Source organism: Saimiri boliviensis, chromosome 17 (genome assembly GCF_048565385.1).
Source record: "Saimiri boliviensis isolate mSaiBol1 chromosome 17, mSaiBol1.pri, whole genome shotgun sequence".
Lineage (NCBI taxonomy): Eukaryota > Metazoa > Chordata > Mammalia > Primates > Cebidae > Saimiri > Saimiri boliviensis.
Genome location: NC_133465.1, coordinates 71887218 through 71905710, shown reverse-complemented (window position 1 = coordinate 71905710; position 18493 = coordinate 71887218). Strand labels below are relative to the sequence as shown.

The following is an 18493-nucleotide window of genomic DNA, read 5'->3' as shown; positions in this document are numbered from 1 at the left end:
TGAGGCAAGAGAATCACTTGAACCTGGGAGGTGGAGGCTGCACGAGATTAAGCCACTGCACTCCAGCCTGGGTGACAGAGCAGGACTCCATCTCAAAAAAAAAAAAAAAAAAAAAAAAAAAAAAAAAAAAAAAAAAAAAAATGGCACTGATCTGGTTGCCAAAAAAAAAAAGAGAGAGAGAGAGAGATTTAAAAAAAAAAAAAACAGAAAGCCCCTCTGTGTCCCAGAGGCTGGTGGACCCAGGGTGGGGCACAGGTGGGAAAATGGGCGGTCCTGCTCACAGTCAGCGACGGAGGAAGAGCCGGCAGCTGCTTCTCACCTACGGAGGAAAAAGAGGCGTGGAGAGAATTCCCATGGTAAAAATCAGAGTTGTAAAAATGTAAACAGCATTCAACCCAATAATTAACACGTCTGGGGACCTCGCTAATAGAAACATAATCATCCAAAATAAGCTTTAAACAAAACTTTATTCAGTTTAAATTCATTTCAAGCCCGTATTTGTTGACAGCTATAACCTCAGAAGACACTGCTTCACGCCGGAAGTAAAAACAACGAGAAGAGGCCGGCACGGTGCTCACGCCTGGAGTCCCAGCACCTTGAGAGGCCGAGGCGGGAGGATCCCTTCAACCCGGGGTTTGAGACCAGCCTGGCTGACAAAGCAAAATTTGTTTTTAAATTAGCTGGGCATGGTGGCATGGGCCCGTAGTCTCAGCTACTTGGGAGGCTGAGGCAGGATCACTTGAGCCCAGGAGTTTGAGGGAGCCGAGATCACACCACTGCACCCTGGCCTGCATGACAAAATGAGATCCTGCCTCTAAAAAAAAAAAAAAACCAACCCTTCTAGACATGCCTGTGCACACGGGCCAAGTGCACACACAGGTTTCCCAGCTCAGTCCCGAGATGCCCAGAAACGATGACACTCCAGCAGCAACGCGCCCACCCAGTGCCCAGGTCTTCACTCCCAACCCTGTTCTTCACCAAAACCACCAGTGCTCCTTGGACAAATGTTAAGAAACTGCCAAACCGGCCAGGCACGGTGGCTCACGCCTGTAATCCCAGCACTTTGCGAGGCCGAGGTGGGTGGATCACGAGGTCAGGAGTTCAAGACCAGCCTGGCCAATATGGTGAAACCCTGTCTCCACTAAAAATACAAAAATTAGCTGGGCATGGTGGCATGCACCTGTAATCCCAGCTACTGGGGAGGCTGAGGCAAGAGAATTGCCTGAACCCGGTAGGCAGAGGTTACAGTGAGCAGAAATCACGCCACTGCTCTCCAGCCAAGGAAATAGAGCAAGACTCCGTTTCAAAAAAAAAAAAAAAAAGACATAAAAAGAACCTGCCAAAACTTTCCAAAGTGACTGCCCCATTCTCTACCCCGCCAGCCATGCAGCAGGGTCCCGCTTGCTCTGCCTAGCCCGTGGCATGACCACCCTTTTCTTCTGTCACAGGCAGTGACTCCAGTGGGTACGTGGTGGCATCTCACAGCAGTGTTAACTTGCATTTCTGTGATGACTAATGATGCTGGGTATCTTTTCTTTTCTTTTTTCTTTTTTTTTTTTTGGAGAAAGGGGGTCTCACTCTGTCGCCAGGCTGGAGTGCAGTGGTGTTGATCTCAGCTTACTGCAGCCTCAACCTCCCAGGCTCAAGCAATCCTCCCACCTCAGCCTCCAAAATGGCTGGGACTACAGGAGTGCACCACCACACTCAGCTAATTTTTGTATTTTTTGTACAGATGGGGTTTTGCCATGTTGCCCAGTCTGGTCTCAAACTCCTGGCCTGAAGTGGTCTGCCAGCCTCAGCCTCCTGAAGTCCTGGGATGGTAGGCGTGAGCCACTGTGCCCAGGCTGCACGTCTTTTCATGGGTTGACTAGCCGTGATCACAGCAATGGTGTTTCAGTCACTGCTGTCTACAGAATCAGAGAACATGAGTGTCCAGACTAGGGGGAACTGGGAGAGAAGCTGGAGACGTGAGAGTTAAGGTGTTTGCCCCATGCTGGGAGTGGAGGTGGAGTCGGGGGGAGGCAGGACCGGGGACCCAGGTCTCCAGTGGCTATTGATGAGATTGCATGATCAAGCCTACACCTCTTGGTCCTGCTACAAGTGATCTCACACCTCCACAGTCATAATTTTGGGAAAAAAATTTTTTGGACAGGTGTGGTGTCTTATGCCTATAATCCTAGCACTTTGGGAGACTGACGTGGGCTGATCACTTGAGGTCAGGCATTCGAGACCAGCCTGGCTAACATGGTAAAACCTCATCTCTACTACAAATACAAAAATTAGCTGGGCGTGATGGCGCACACCTGTAATCCCAGCTGCTTGGGAGGCTGAGGCAGGAGAATCACTTGAACCCAGGAGGGGGAGGTTGCAGTGAGCCGAGATCCTGCCACTGCACTCCAGCCTGCGCAACAGAGACTCCACCTCAAAAAAAAAAAAAGTTTTTTGTTTTTGGATGGGCATGGTAACTCATGCCTGTAGTCCCAGCTACTCCGGAGGCTGAGGTGGGATGATCCCTGGAGCCCGGGAGTTGGAGTTCACCGGCCAAAGAGCCTGTCCAGGAAGATCTGAGGCCCAGTCACAGGCCTTGGGGCCCCAGGTAGGGGAGTGTCCATCCTGCCTCCCGGGGCAGCACTGGAGAAGGCATGGGGCGTGTGCTGGCTCTGCAGCCCCTTCCACCCAGCTATGCTATGGCCAGACGTCAGGTGCCCACCTGGCCAGAAGTTGGCCCACAGGGCTAACTGTCCCCCAGTCCCAGGCAACAGGAGCCCACAAGGCTCGGGAAGATCAAGCTTTGAAATACTTGCCAACACCCAGTCTGGACCATCCTCCCAACATCAGACCCCCATACTGTGAGCAGAGAACCTGCCCTTGAATGCTGGTCAGGATGGGAGCTCTCTCCTGGAGGGCAGTCTATGGAGCTGGCCCTGCTACTGCAGCAGACATTTCGCTGGAATAAGCCATTTCTTGGAATGCCCGTGCTGGCAAGGCACATGCCCGTGGCAGCACCAACCGTGAGCCCTGGCGTGTGGGTCACGTCAAGACTTGGCACATCTGAAACACATGCAGTTGTCCTGACCAATTCTGGAAGTTACAGGAGAAATAACACTGAAATTGCTAGTAACATAGCAAAAGTAGCTGAAGAGATGTGTATTCTCGGGACAGAACCCCTTCACACACTCACAAGTTGGTATGTGTGATGTATTGTTATTTTACTTATTTTTTGAGACAGTCTTGCTCTGTCGCCCAGGCTGGAGTGCAGTGGTGCGATCTCTGCTCACTGTAACCTCCCCCACCCAGGTTCCAGCAATTCTCCTGCCTCAGCCTCCTGAGTAGGTGGGACTACAGGCACAGGCCACCATGCCCAGCTAACTTTCTGAATTTTAGTAGAGACAGGGTTTTGCTGTGTTGCCCAGGCTGGTCTTGAACTCCTTGGCTCAGGCAATCCACCTGCCTGGGCCTCCCAAAGTGCTGGGATTACAGGCATGAGCCACCAGTCCTGGCCAAAAGTATTTTTTTTTTTTTTTTGAGACGGAGTTTCGCTCTTGTTACCCAGACTGGAGTGCAATGGCGCGATCTCGGCTCACCGCAACCTCCGCCTCCTGGGTTCAGGCAATTCTCCTGCCTCAGCCTCCTGAGTAGCTGGGATTACAGGCACGCGCCACCATGCCCAGCTAATTTTTGTATTTTTAGTAGAGACGGGGTTTCACCATGTTGACCAGGATGGTCTCGATCTCTTGACCTCGTGATCCACCCGCCTCGGCCTCCCAAAGTGCTGGGATTACAGGCTTGAGCCACCGCGCCCGGCTGGCCAAAAGTATTTTAAAGTTTTTTGTTTTTTTTTTTTTTCCAAAGGAAAAAAGATTTACTATGAAGATTCACATAATGACAAGTAATACGGATTTGTGAAATCTCCTTTTTTCTTCCTCTTTTTGTAGATGGTTTCACATTGCCCAGGATGGCTTCAAACTCCTGGGCTCAAGTGGTTTTTTCTATTTCAGCTAACCTTACCATCTCCTCCCCAGTGCTTTTCTTGACTGGTCCCTTCTGTTTTCTGCTACATTGACAGATTATATTGATAGGTGTGCCCCTCCCCTGGTAATATAAGTTGACTTTTAGACAAGCTAGGACAATATAAATTCCAAAAAGACCAGCCAGTCAACTGCAGTAGTAAGGTGGGAAGTAGAACAAGAAATTCTATCTGTAACTGACTGAACAATTAATTGAAACAACTCCCTTCAGACGAGCCTGTTTTTTTTAACATATCCTTTAACTTTATTAACATCTAAGTAATATGTAATATTCTTTGCTCCTCATCCCTAAGTATGCTGTTAACTGTGCATCCTTCTGGGTATAAGTGTATTTTCCAGTTTTACTTGCTGATTTTTGGATGTGTGGTGAGGAGGAGAGCATATGGTGTTGTAGCCACCCTAGACTGCTAAAGTATATTCTCCAGTAATTCTCTCAAACTGGGCATATGCAAAACATAATGTCTAAATTCTTCAATATCAAGAAATACCTTTGTTTTGCCCCCAAAATCAAATGCCAGTTTGGCTGGGTATAGAATTCTAGGATTAAAGCCTTTTTCCAGCAGAACTCTAAAGATATTGCTCCATTTACTTCTAGCATCCAGCGTGTCCAGTGATAAGTCTGCTGTCAATCTGATTCTTCTTCCTTGGTGGGTTATTTCTGCTCTCTCTAGAAGCCCTTATTATTTTCTCTTTATCATTAGAATTAGAAAATTTCACCAAGATGTGTCTAGGAGTCAGTCTCTTTTCATCAGTCTTACTAGGTGCTTGGCAAGCACTGACAATCTCAAGACTTGAACCTTTCTTTAGTTCTGCAAAGTTTTCATCAATTATTTCCTTAATTATGTCCTCTGCTCCGTTCTCATTACTCTCCTTTTCTGGAATTCCTATCAAACGAATGTTGGAGCTTCTGGATCTATCCTCTATCTCTCTTTGCCTTTCTTTATGAATTATGTTTGGTCACTTGCACTGTATCCTTAGAGAATTCTTCAATTTGATCTTCTAGACTGTCTATTCTTTCTTCAAGTAAGTCCATTCTGCTACTCAGATCACTTACTGAATTTTTAATTTCCAAGACACCTGGATGGGAACTTTTCAAATTTCCAATCTCCTCTTGTATATCTCTGATGCTATTAAACACACTACTCAGGTTTTCTATATCCTGTGTTAAGTCTGCTTCTTTGGATGTTAGTTCTTATGATTGCAGACTTCTGTGTCTCTCTTCTTCTGTTTCCTTACAGAACACTGAACTCCCCTCCCCCTCCCCCTCCCCCTCCCCCCCTTCTCCTCCTCCTCCTCCTCCTCCTCCAATCCTGAGGCCTCTTCCTCCTCTTCCTCCAGCTCTGAGATCTCTTCTCCATCATCCTCCATCCCTGAGCCCTCTTCATCCAGCAACTCTAGCTCGGAAAACTCCTCCTCTTGTGTCTCTAAGTTGTCCATCCTCTCTGGCTTAGCAACTTTTACCTCTTTAATAAATGGAAAGTTCAAGCCATTCCTGGCCATTTCTCCAGCTCTGCATTTTGAGTCTAACAGGGTTTTACCCCCTTTTCCTTGAATTCCGTATATTCTGCCTCGATTTATTCCTTCCTTTTGTAGGAGTACCTCTTTCAGTAATTCCTTCATAGAAGATTTTTGGCTGGCAAATTTTCTAAGGCTTTGCAGATCTGAAAATGTCTTTATTTCACCATCACATTTAAATGCTAATTTAACATTGCATAGAAATTTAGGTTCAAAATCACGTTCTCTGATAATGTTGAAGACATTACTCCATTGCTTGCTAATATCCAGTGTTGCTGATGAAAGGTCAGCTGCCAGGGTAAGTACCGTTCCTTCATCCATTAACATTTTTTCTTCTCTGGAGGCCTATAAAATTTTCTCTTTATTCTTGAATTTCGGGATTTTCCTTTCCTCTCTCACTTTGAGAAATGCATCGTCTCCATTCTCCCTACTCTCCCCTTCTGTCAGTTCTAAATGGATGTGTCAGTTCATTCTGGGGTAATTTCTTACCTTCATTACTACTGCATTTGTTAGGATTGTCTAATTTACCACTTAGCTTATCAACTTCTTTTATTTTAAAGGTTAAATTTTCAGTATCATCAACTATTTTAGAGTTTTCTCCTTCAATTTTTCCTACCTTCCCTGTTTTTTGTGATACTGAATTAATTATTTGTTGAAACTCTGTCCTGCAAATGAAGTTCTCTGAATTCCTTACCTCAGGTATTGTAGTTTTTGCTCCTGAAATTCCCTTTGGGTCATTTTTAAGAGTTTCCCTCATCTCCTCAAACATCTGGTCTTGAATTTCCATTAAGATCTTAAACTTATTCATAATAACTGCTGATACATCCATGCACTTTAAATCGATTATTGGAGCCATTTCCTCATCAGTTTCTATTAACCGCCTTCTTTCCACATGGGTGACATTCTCCCGTTTCTTTGCAAGTTTAGCAAATTTTGATTGTACACTAGACACTGAAGATACATCAGACGTTGTGGGTGTGTTGTCAAGATTGGATTCTGTTTTTAACTCCTGCAGAATGACTTTTGTTCTTACAGGCCTGCTAGACTTCAGAAACTCAAAAGTCTTAAGATACGTCAATCAAGTCTCAGCAGTTCTTCCACCTCTGCACCTTCGCGGGGAAGACGAGCCCTCTGCAGAGCAAGCCCTGGTGCCTGGTGAAAAAGGAATCCACCTGGACCACCAAGACGCGAACAAGGTGAGGGCGGAGCCTTGTAACTAACAGCTGAGAGCGCTCTAAAGTGTTTTTTCAAACAGAAAAACTGCTACCTGATGTTCGTTAGTCTTTCCTAAGACTAGACGTTGCCTGTGTTAGTTGTTTGTGTAGGTTTCTTTTTTCTTTTCTTCTCTTTTTTTTTTTTTTTTTGAGACGGAGTTTCGCTCTTGTTACCCAGGCTGGAGTGCAATGGCGTGATCTCGGCTCACCCCAACCTCCGCCTCCTGGGTTCAGGCAATTCTCCTGCCTCAGCCTCCTGAGTAGCTGGGATTACAGGCATGTGCCACCATGCCCAGCTACTTTTTTGTATTTTTAGTAGAGACGGGGTTTCACCATGTTGACCAGGATGGTCTCGATCTCTTGACCTCGTGATCCACCCGCCTCGGCCTCCCAAAGTGCTGGGATTACAGGCTTAAGCCACCGCACCCGGCCCTATATAGGTTTCTTAACCAGACCGACATTACCTACATCAGACAGACACTCACATCAATGGATATTTTTGTTTGTTTGTTGAGACCGAGTCTCACTCTGTTGCCCAGGCTGGAGTGCAGTGACATGATCGCAGCTTACTGCAACCTCCACCTCCCAAGTTCAAGTGATTCTCCTGGCTCATTCTCTCAAATAGCTGGGACTACAGGTGCATGTCACCATGCCAGGCTAATTTTTGTATTTTTAGTAGAAGCAGGGTTTCACTATGAGGGCCAGGCTGGTCTCAAACGCCTGATCTCAGGTGATCTGCCAGCCTCGGCCTCCCAGAGTGCCGGGATTACTGGCATGAGCCACCGCGCCTGGCCTAATTTTTGTATTTTTCAGTAGCGACAGGGTTTCACCATGTTAGCCAGGCTGGTTTCAAACTCCTGACCTCAGGTGATCCACCCACCTCGGCCTCCCAGAGTGCTGGGATTACAGGTGTGAGTCACCATGCCAGCCCTCCCCCGTTTTTTAAATTGTGAGACAGGGCCTTGTTCTGTCACCCCAGGCTGGAGTGCAGTGATCCATCACAGCTCCCTGAATCCGTGAACTCCTGGGCTCAAGGGATCCTCCTGCCTCATCCTCTGGAGTAGGAACCACATGCGGTCTCACCTAAGTCAGCATCTTTTTTTTTTTTTTTTGGTGATAAGAGTCTTGCTCTGTCGCCCAGGCTGGAGTGCAATGGAGTGATCTCCGCTCATGGTTGAAGCGATTCTCCTGCCTCAGCCTCCCAAGCTGCTGGCCTACAGGTGTGTGCCACCATGCTGAGCTAATGTTTCCTTTTTTTTTTTTTTTTGAGACTGAGGTTCGCTCTTGTTACCCAGGCTGGAGTGCAATGGCGCCATCTCGGCTCACCGCAACCTCCGCCTCCTGGGTTCAGGCAATTCTCCTGCCTCAGCCTCCTGAGTAGCTGGGATTATAGGCACGTGCCACCATGCCCAGCTAATTTTTTTTTTTTTTTTTTTTTTGGTATTTTTAGTAGAGATGGGGTTTCACCATGTTGACCAGGATGGTCTCGATCTTTTGACCTCGTGATCCACCCGCCTCAGCCTCCCAAAGTGCTGGGATTACAGGCTTGAGCCACCGCGCCCGGCTAATGTTTCCATTTTTAGTAGAGACGGAGTTTCACCATATTGGTCAGGCTGGTCTCTAACTCCTGACCTCATGTGATCTGCCCACCTTGGCCTCCCAAAGTGCTGAAATTACAAGCGTGAGCCACTGCGTCCGGCCTCATCAATGAGTTCTTGAGAACCCTCGAAAATCACAAAGGCTCTGCTGAGCACACGAAGCTTTTGTTGGGTCGCACAGAAATCACATAAAAACACACTAGGCCCCTTCTCGAAGGACGGGTCAAAGGAACAGAATTATTAGTGAATTCGAGTGAACGGGAAGCACGAGTCAGCCTGCATTTTCCTGAAATCCACGATGTAGCGCTGATAGGAAGCAGCTCTGGGCCAGGCGGGGTTGCTCACACCGGCGATCCCAGCGCTCCGGAGGCCGAGGCGGGAAGACCACCGAGCTCAGGAGTTCGAGTCCAGCGTGAGCGACAGCGTGAGGCCTCCGCTCCCGTCCCCGCCCCCCAATCCCTTAACTAAAGCAAACAAGTAAACAACAACAGCAAAAAACCACCGAGGGATTCCGGGCCGGTCCGGGCGCGGGCACCTGCAGTGCCTGAAACCCCCTCAGACCGGAGAGGTCGCGCCGGATCTCGAGCGTTACCGGAGCGCACGCGCCGTGGACAGAAGCCGCCGCCGCCCTCGCGGCCCTGCTCTCTCCCAGAAGCGACACCCTCAATCCCGGCCGCGCCGAGCGGCAGAGCCCGCAGCCCGCACTTCGGGGCACCGCGTTTCGGGCGGGACTGGGGAGCTCCCCGAGCGCGCGGGGTGTGGGCGCCGCCCCTTCCCCGCCGCTGCACCCCGACGCCCCACGCCTGCGCGGGTTTCCCGAGGAGCGGCGCGGGCTGCAGGGCCCTCCGCGGGTGCGGGACCCGCCCCAGCCCCGGAGCCCGATCTGAGCACCGAGGGAGGCCGCCTCGGGCCTCCTGCTGCGCGTGCTCGGACTGCGCGCCCCGGGACCTCCCACGCGCCGCCGGCGGCTCCGGGTTGGGGCCGGCGCTGTGCAGGAGCTGCGCCCGCTCTGTCCGCAAACCCGGGAGAAAGCGGGGGAAGGCCCGAGGCGGCGCCGGCGACCCCGCTCCTTGGCTCGGCAGCGCCCGCGGGCTTCCGCGCGGGGTTCTGGTTGAGCAAACGCTCCCGGCGCGCGGCTGGCGCTCGGCCGTCCCGGTTAGAAGCCGTGGGCGCACCTGCCAGGAGCGCGGGAAAGATGCCGGTGCACCCACGGCTGTGTGGAGAGGACACCCGACGCCCCTCTTTGGGGCCAGCGGTCTCGGGAGGGCGAGGAGCCGAGAGAAAACGGTTTCCGAGCTGCCGCCCCCGTGGGCGCGCGGGCGGGCGCCGTGCGGGGGCAGGGATCCGACCAGGTGCCAGCCCGGGGGTCTGCTCCAGCCTGGCTCCTGCGCTTCCGGAGGAGGATGAGTGAGGCCACCTGTCGCCAGGCGCGGCCTGCGCCACCCCACTAGTACTGCGATGTGTGGTTCGTCGCTAAAACGTTTCAGCAGGAGCCCCTGCCCGGGCAGGCTTGACGAAGAAACCTGGGCGTGCCCTCCTTCCGCGTCCTCATGAACAAGCATCACTAAGGCGGCCGGAGAGAGTCTGGCCGGCATCTTTAGATTGCCTTGTCCACCCGGAAGAGTGGGGACCATCTACTCCAATTCTGGGCCTGTTCCGGGAAGTCCGTCCCCGCGCCTCGGCAGCAAGCCTCGGACACCAACCCTCCTGTCCGTTTCGAGCCCAGCAGCCCGGCCCCAGCCTGGGACAGTTCTGAGCTGCTCGGAAGGTTCCCTCTGTCTTCTCCCAGCCGACACCCTTTCACCTCCGTGCTTGGGTTTCTCAGACGCACATAACACCCTTCTGACTGCGGAGTTGGTTTGGAGTAGAGGCCTATGGGTGCAGCCCCTGGCCTGGAGGTTCTGAGCCCAGGGCTGTGCCCTGTGCTCTGCCGGGTGCCAGCGACACCACAGAGGGCCCTGGCTGCAGGCTCTGCTTCATCCTCCCCTGCCTGCAGTGCTCTCGGCAATACGGCCAGACATCCAGGCTCCCGGCTGCTTCCTGCAGCGCTTTGGGGTGTGTACCGTAGACCCACCTCTCCCTTTCTTACCTACGGCCGCCTGCAAGGCCGAGGGCAAGAGAGCTAAGTGGCTGCAGCCATGGGAGACGCTGGCAAGGAGACTGGAGGGTGGAGGAGAGTGTGTCTTGGGTACTCCTCACCTCCTTCTCTGCCTGGCCAAGGGTCAGTGGCTCCTCTCAGGAGAGCCATGCCTCCTGTTTGGTGGCCTGCTCCATTAGCTCGTTTTCACAGGCTCTGGGCTCCTGGGAAGGGAGCACCCTGCCCTTAGGGCCTTGGTGCTGAGATGTTCCTCACTGCTTGGCTCTCATCAACCCTGCTCACAGACAGTTCATTCGGCTAGCTGCAGCCCCCGACTTACACGTAACAATGCGATCCCTGGAGTTTTTTTTTTTCCTCCTCTCCTGAGACAGAGTCTTGCTCTGTTGCCAGGCTGGAATACAGTGGCTCGATCTTGGCTCACTGCAACATACCCAACTATTTTTTTTGTACTTTTAGTAGAGACAGGGTTTCACCATGTTGGCCAGGCTGGTTTCAACCTCCTGACTTTGCGATCCACCTGCCTCGGCCTCCCAAAGTGCTGAGATTACAGGCGAGACCCACTGCGCCTGTTTTTTTTTTTTTTTTTGAGACCAGGGTCTGGCTCTGTCGCTTAGGCTGGAGTGCAGCGGCACGATCTCTGCTCTCTGCTTCCTGGGCTCAAGCGATCTCTCACCTCAGCCTGCTCGCTGGCATCCCATTTTTTTTTTTTTTTTTTTGGTCGAGACGGGGGTCTCCTTGTGTTACCCAGGCTGTTCTCAAAACACCTGAGCTCAAGTGATCCTCCTGCCTCAGCCTCCCAGAGTGCTGGGATTACAGTGAGCCACTGTGCCCAACCAGCATTTTAACAGCAGAGAAGGACATGAATTCAGAGTTGTTATCTGTAAGAAGGTAAGGAGGGGGAAATCTTTGCTTCTAACTGGGCACGTGCCTGCTCAGCCCGTCCCCGGCGGGTCCCCGGTCGGCCGCTCTTGGCCGGCAGGGGTCGCTGCCTGGAGGGCGATGACTCCTGCACTCACGATCCGAGTCAGGCTTCCCCTTCACAGACAGCAGAGTGGCGCAGCGGAAGCGTGCTGGGCCCATAACCCAGAGGTCGATGGATCGAAACCATCCTCTGCTATGGACTGTCTTTTCCTGCCTGGCTGGGTGGCCTAGTGGCCCCTCCATAATTCCTCCTCATGCCCCAGTAAAATCCCTGTTAGCGTCAAGCGGCAGAGGACAGGTGACAGCAGCAGCAATCTGAGTACCTGTCTTGATGTGAGCCTACCTTGCAGCACAGCTTGGTCCCGAAAAGTCGCAGTGCTGCTCATTGTCCTCTGCACTCCCTGGCTTGGGCAAAAATCGTCCTGGGAGCAGGGGAGGGGTTTTGTGGTCCTCAGTCTTCCTCTCCTGTGTCCCTCATCAGCACCTGCTTGCCAAGTGCTCCTGGCTTAGAGAACACGGTCTGGCACAGACATGCATCCTTTGCCTGCAGCATTTTTGAGGCTTTGAAACCTCACTGGCCACGCTTAGCTCTGCTCCTCCACGTGGCCAAAGGTGCCTGCAGAGGCTGGCACCCTTTTCCCTGTCTGGCTACCTCCCGCCATCAATCGACTCACCAGGGAACCCTCCCAGTTAGGAACCCAGCAAGTGTTTTCAGGAATTGTGTCTGCCAAAAGGGTCTGGATGGATCCCCATCCTCCCTCCCCTTCTTCTGAGGGAGGGGGCTTTTCTTTCCCTTTTAATGTTCCTTTTTTTTTTTTAACTCTCTCTAGTTTTGGTTAGAATATCAAGGCCAGGCGCAGTTGCTCACACCTGTAATCCCAGCACTTGGGGAGGCCAAGGCAGGTGGGTTGCTTGAAGTCAGAAGTTGGAGACCAGCCTGGGCAACATGGTGAAACCCTGTCTCTACAAAAACCACAACAATTAGCCAGGCATGGTAGCGTGTGCATTTAGTCCCAACTACTCAAGAGGCCGAGGTGGGAGGATATCTTGAGCCTGGGAGGTTGAAGCTGCAGTGAGCTGAAATTGCACCACGACACTTCAGCCTGGGTGACAGAAGACTCTCAAAAAAAAAAAAAAAAAAAAAAAAAAAAAAAAAAAAAAAAAAAAGGGGGGGGGGGCTGGGGTGTCACAGCTTTCTGGGTTGGCCACACAGGCTCCATTCCTTTCCCACTCCGTTGACATCAGAAGCTGGGGGCGAGAACCTCCCTCCAACAGGAGAGAAATGCAGCGGCAGTCCTCACTCCCTGCATGCCCCACCACCAGGCCCCGGCATCCCACGGACACACAGTGCCCATGAGGATGGCACCAACATCCCGAAGTGCCAGTGCTGCCGCCTGGCTGTCCGTTTCCGGACTGGCTTAGGGACAGAATCCTCAGGTACCAGAGCCCAGGGCAGTGGCAAACACTGTGCTCTGGGCTTGGAGTGGGTAAGGAGTGGCACTTGGTACACGGTCTTTCCATAACAGGGCAAGAGGGCATGGGGAATCGCAGGACACCCTGATGGTGGTTAATGTCGAAGACAGAGGAGCAGGAGGATTCTGCAAAGATCCATGCGAGCAGAAGGCTTAGGGGACAGCAGAGAGAAGAGTCGAAGTGTTACTTAACTTACCAAGACACACAGCTGGTCAGAGGTAGACCCAGCACACACCTCAGACGAAGGCCACGTTGCTGCTCAGCCACCAAAGCCTGCACCATAGCATCTGAAAGCAGTCCCGTGTCCTGGCTCAATGCAAGGTCGCCCGATTCCAGCTAGGGTATTGGGCGGCAAATGCAGCCAGGCCTACACTTTTCTGCACTCGCCGAGGCCCTCCATGTGGCCAGGCAGTTAGGATGAGAGGCCTGGAGTCATCCACATGGGCTGACAGAGCTGTGCCACCCAGAGCAGGTCAATCAATCCGCCACAAAGGGCTGGCACTTAGGAAAAGTAACTATAGTGGAAGTATTTTTGCTATGTATATATTTTTTGAGACAGTTTCACTCTGTTGCCCAGGCTGGAGTGTAGTGGCACGATCTTGGCTCACTGCAACCTCTATCTCCCGGGTTCAAGCAATTCTTCTGCCTCAGCCTCCTGAGCAGCTGGGATTGCAGGTGTACACCATCATGCCTGGTTAATTTTTGCATTTCTAGTAGAGCCAGGGTTTCACCATATTGGCCAGGCTGGTCTCAAACTCCTGGCCTTGTGAACTGCCCGCCTCGGCCTCCCAAAGTTTTGGGATTACAGGCGTGAGCCACCGTGCCTGGCCTGCAGCTTGTGTGCACCAGTGCAGATACAGAACAGACATCCTCTGGGTCCTGCGCACTGGGCACCTGTGAGGTCGACTGCTCCAGGGAAAGTTCCCAACAGGCAAACTACGTATCAAGCTGGGGCATTACTGCCAAACTGCACTCCAGCCAGCAGCTGTGAGGCCTCCTCTTCTCCCTGAGCTGAATACTTAAAATCATTTGCCTGTTGGACAATTCACATTTCAACTTTGAAGTGTTCAGCCCTGGCACCGGCTCTCCTTCATTTCAAAACAAAAGGCTCATCCTCAAGAAAGCAGAGCCAGAATGACGTGACACCTCATTCTCTGCAGCGGTGGACTAACGGCTCCTAACCATGAGGTGAAGGTTCATCTGCTTTAGACAGATGCTCTGTTTGAAGTGGAAACAAACACTGGGACCCACCTGGAGGCCACGTTGCCTTGGGCAAGTCACCCCTGCCTGGGCTGCAGGTCCCTCCTCCGACACCTCTGGCCTAGATTCAGTGTGAAGGTCACATGACTGTGGCAGGCCGAGTGTCCAGCCGCCTCAGTGGCTCAGCTCTGAGCCCGCAGATAGGGCCATGGAACACCCTCGAAGGCAGTGCACACCCAAAGGCTCACCCTAGATCCACACCCCAGGCAAGCGGGAAAGCAGAGGGCGGGCACAGTGCACAGGCCATATGTAGCACTAGCAACACTAAGGAAGGGCCAGTGTGGACAGTCTACACTGGCTGCAGTGAGTACAAGCTCCCAGGCCAGGCAGAAATGGATTGAGAAATCAGGGCTCTGCCGGTTAGACCACGGGCACCCAAGAGCAGATCTATTCACCGGGACAGCAACACGCGTTCATCAGATTGGACACGTTCAGGTTCCCTGCAGTACACCGCAGCGCCAGGGCACACACAGCCGCATCCCTGCACAGCGGTGCCAGCGTGGGATGCCTGCCAGCACGTCTCCTCTTCCTCCTCTTCATGCCAGGACCAGCCTAGCTCACCGGCGGACATGGGCCAGGCACAGCATCCCCGCCTCACCAGCGTGCTGCCTTGACCTGACCGCTCATATCCTTCCAGCTACAATGAAGGAAATCTCTTCACTTTTCTCCTGTGCAGAAGAAAAAGCACATAGCCCCCATGGCTATAACCTACCAGCAAGGTTTCACGGGGACCCCTGGCACCTCATGTTGGTGCCCAGTCCCTCAGCCTGGCCTCCCATGCAACCTGCAGGAGTCAGCTGTGGCACCCTGTCCAAGTTACTGCGGGAGGTGATTTCTTCATTGTAGCTGGACGAGGGCAACCCTCTGCCAACTCCTGGTGTTCTAGGCCTGGTGAGCATCTTCCTGAAAGGAGAGAGAGGACTCTCCTGACTCCACACCAGGCGGCAGCTCAGGAAGCGCAGGGCGAGGCCGCCTGGCATGACCACCGTGAGGATGGCAGTGCACCGTGAGATGCAGCCCTGCCGGGGCGGCAGGCGGCTCACTCAACCATCCGCTCAGACAGGCTGCAACTGTTGATTCCGGAATCAGTCAGAGGATGGAAACCCAACTGTATACAGATTGAAAGCAAAGCGAATACACAACTGAACACAATATATCCAGGTATCCACCAAGACAGGTGCACAGGCACAACACGCACAGATGAAGGCAACTTAGTGTGCAGAGGCTTTGCAGCACGGGGGGTCAGGGAGGCCATCGCTCCAGTTAACCTAAACCCAGTGCTTCAGGACACCTCCAGCCATGTGGGCATCTTTCTTTTCCTGGGAGGAGTCTTAAGATGCAGCTGCACAGTTCTGTGAATTTTCAGGTGTCTGCCAGCTCTCTGTTTGTGGTTAAACTGCTTTCTCTTTTTAAAAAATTTTTTTGCCTGGCGCAGTGGCTCACGCCTGTAATCCCAGCACTTTGGGAGGCTGAGGTGAGTGGATCACCTGAGGTCAGGAGTTCAAGACCAGCCTGGCCAACATGGTGAAACCCCATCTCTACTAAAAATACAAAAATTAGCCAAGTGTGGAGGTGGGTGCCCGTAATCCCAGCTATTACAGTGGGTGAGACAGGAGAATAGCTTGAACCCAGGAGGCAGAGGTTGCAGTGAGCCGAGATGGTGCCACTGTACTCCAGCCTGGGTGACAGAGTGAGACTGTCTCAAAAACAAAAACAAAACAAAACAAAAACATTTTTTTGTAGAGATAGTCTCACCATGTTGCTCAGGATGATCTCAAACTCCTGGACTCAAGCAATCCTCCTGCCTAGGCCTCCCACGCGCTGGGTATACAGGCGCCAGCACTGTGCCCGTCCTTTATTTTTAAGGCAAGCTCATGCCTGCAGTGCAGTGCCTGGATGGAGGGGGCTCCATCACTGTGAACACAGGGCTTCATGGCGAATGGATGGGCCAGGGCCGTGTGTGAGAAATCTGTCTGAAGAGAAGGGTGACAGGAAAGTGTTCTGCAGGAGGCTGGACCACCTGAGTAGCCTCACCCACCTAGGGCTGGATGGAGCCTTTACCCTGACTCCCACCCCACGATGGTGCTGACAGCAAGCCGGGGCTCCCTCGCACCCACCCAGTTTATGCGGGCACCCTTCTCGATTCTCCACTCTGCTGTCTGCCACCCTAGTCAGGCCTTCCCCCTGCCTTGATACAAGTCCAAGTAAAGACTGAATGTACAAGTTTGAGTTGGGGCCTGAGTTGCGAGGGCCCCCATGGCCCTGGGTGTGGTCCAGGAGGGTGGTGACTGGCTGTGAAGAATGGGGCCTACTGTTGTCAGAACCTATAGTTTTTCTAAAAAAAAACTGGAAATCCAGATTTGTATGAGACTCCTGATTCCAAAAGGCTGACAGTTATTAATGTTCTGGCAAAAACATTTTCAAGGAAAACATGAGTGGGTAAAAGCAAGAGCTAAACTGGGCAGGGATCTGGGACTGCGGACCGCCTGCCCCAACAAGCCCAGGGACACAGGATCCCACAGGCATAGCTGCCCCACACTCTACCCTCACTCCACATCAAATCACCCCCGAGGCATGTACGGTAGGACCTCTGGGGGTCTTAGGTCTTCACAGGATACTTTCTGATGTATTTTTTAAAACCTAAAAGTAGTCTGTCTCCATTCTCACTCTTTGGGATTTTTTTTCACAATCAGGATAAAGGGATATACCGGGGAAGTGCTCCTCTCATGTTAAAATGTTCCAATCCGCCGGGCACAGTGGCTCACGTCTGTAATCCCAGCACTTTGGGAGGCTGAGGCAGGTGCATCAGGAGGTCAGGAGTTCTAGACAATCCTGGTCAACATAGTGAAGCCCTGTCTCTACTAGAAATACAAAAATTAGCCAGGTGTGGCGGTGTGTACCTGTTGTCCCAGCTACTTGGGAGGCTGAGACAGGAGAATTGCTTGAACATGGGAGGTGGAGGTTGCAGTAAGCCGACATTGTATCACTGTACTCCAGCCTGGGTGACAGAGCAAGACTTCATTTCAAAAAAACAAAAACAAAAACAAAAAAACCATGTTCCACACCTACTATGAAGATAGCAACACATGAAACTGCCTGGGGGGCCTCCACTAAACAGGGTAGCAGGGAACTCTGAGAAACCAAACCCATCGAGCGGTTGACTTAAGTGTCTTTAATACTCCACTCAGGGCAGCCCCTCCCTCAGAGCAGCCCTAGCCCCAAGAGCAGCTGGAAGGCCTTGGCCTGACTTTACCACTTGATGTCCAGGCTGTGTGCACCACGCTCCTGGCTCTGGTATGTGGTGTGCAGCACCTCCCGGGCCTTGGGGGAGTTGATCCCCTCCAGCCACTCCTGGTACAGCTCCTGCACGTGTGCACTGGACTCTGGGCGCCGCACAGGGATGTCAGCATAAATACCTTCCATCTGCCTAAGCAGGGCCTTATCTGCATGTCCTTCTGGGGTCTGGGCTTGGCCTCTGCCATTTAAGCATCCTGAAAGATAAACACAGAGAAGTTTATCCTGGGCTCAAGTGATCTTTCCACTTTGGCCTCTTGAGCAGCTCGGACTACAGACACATACCCTCTTGCCTGGCTGATTTTTACATTTTTTTGTAGAGATTGGGGGGTAGGGGGGTCTCACTATGTTGCCGAGGCTGATCTTGAACTCCTGGCTTCAAGCAGCAATCCTCCTGTTTCAAGCTGGGAGTACTGGTGTGAGCCACTGCACCCAGCCAGGATAGTCTTAAGGAGGTGTTTGCCTCAGAGGGGAGAGTTTGGGAGCAGGAGAGGCGTGCAGGGGACGGGGAAGATCGCACGGCCTGAGGCTGGGGCTGGGCCAAGGTCTTCCCCAAAGCCATCAGGACACGGTCCCAGACGCACAGCCCCCTGAGCTGCTCATTCTCACTCATTTACATCATCCATAAAATGGTTTTACCTAAAGCCCAGGTTGCCAACCTTTTAGAACAAGGCTTTGTATACAAATCTTGATTTTAAATTCTCTTGGAATTTGGCAAAAGCAGGAGCACAGGCACTGTGAACGCGCAGTTAAACCACTGTGTGTTAGTGCGCTGGGTCCTGGTTGGGGCTGCACCAGAGGCGGGTGAGCTGTGAGCCCACACACCCAGCACTGGCCTGAGTAAAACTGTGTCTCCTACCTATCACTGCTACTTAATCTCCAGCATGTTAGATGCTATCACTCTCAGTGGCCAGAGAGTTCATCTAGAACCATCTCCCTGGTTAAACTTCACTCCTCATGCGTTCCAGGGCAACACCCTAGTTGGTCTCCAAGCTCTACTTTCCCAGGGGGCTGGCTTGCACCTTCTCCTTCCTCAGGCCCAGCCCCACCCGCTTGCATGCAGAGGCCCTCCTTCACAGCCACCTCCTGGTT

The 18493-nt window shown here is 52.2% G+C and overlaps 1 protein-coding gene and 1 non-coding gene across 4 annotated transcripts in view; one reads left to right on the top strand and one right to left on the bottom strand.

Moving 5' to 3' along the window:
• Nucleotides 1–448: 448 nt before the first annotated feature.
• The window catches only part of NARF (nuclear prelamin A recognition factor), a 42091-nt gene continuing 24046 nt past the window's right edge, over nt 449–18493 (bottom strand). The window contains exons 11-12 of one of the 3 annotated variants that reach the window (XM_074389087.1): nt 17361–17598; nt 449–650 (exon numbers count right to left, since the gene is read on the bottom strand). In XM_074389087.1, coding sequence (XP_074245188.1) covers nt 575–650; nt 17361–17598 — 314 coding nt within the window. In that variant the 3' untranslated portion in view covers nt 449–574. Of the gene's footprint in view, nt 651–16437; nt 17106–17264; nt 17599–18493 lie in introns of those variants that run through there. The other 2 variants (XM_074389086.1, XM_039476107.2) reach the window with 2 other exon arrangements.
• Nucleotides 11499–11570, top strand: TRNAM-CAU (transfer RNA methionine (anticodon CAU)). Its single transcript has one exon. It is a non-coding gene; the product is annotated as a tRNA-Met (tRNA).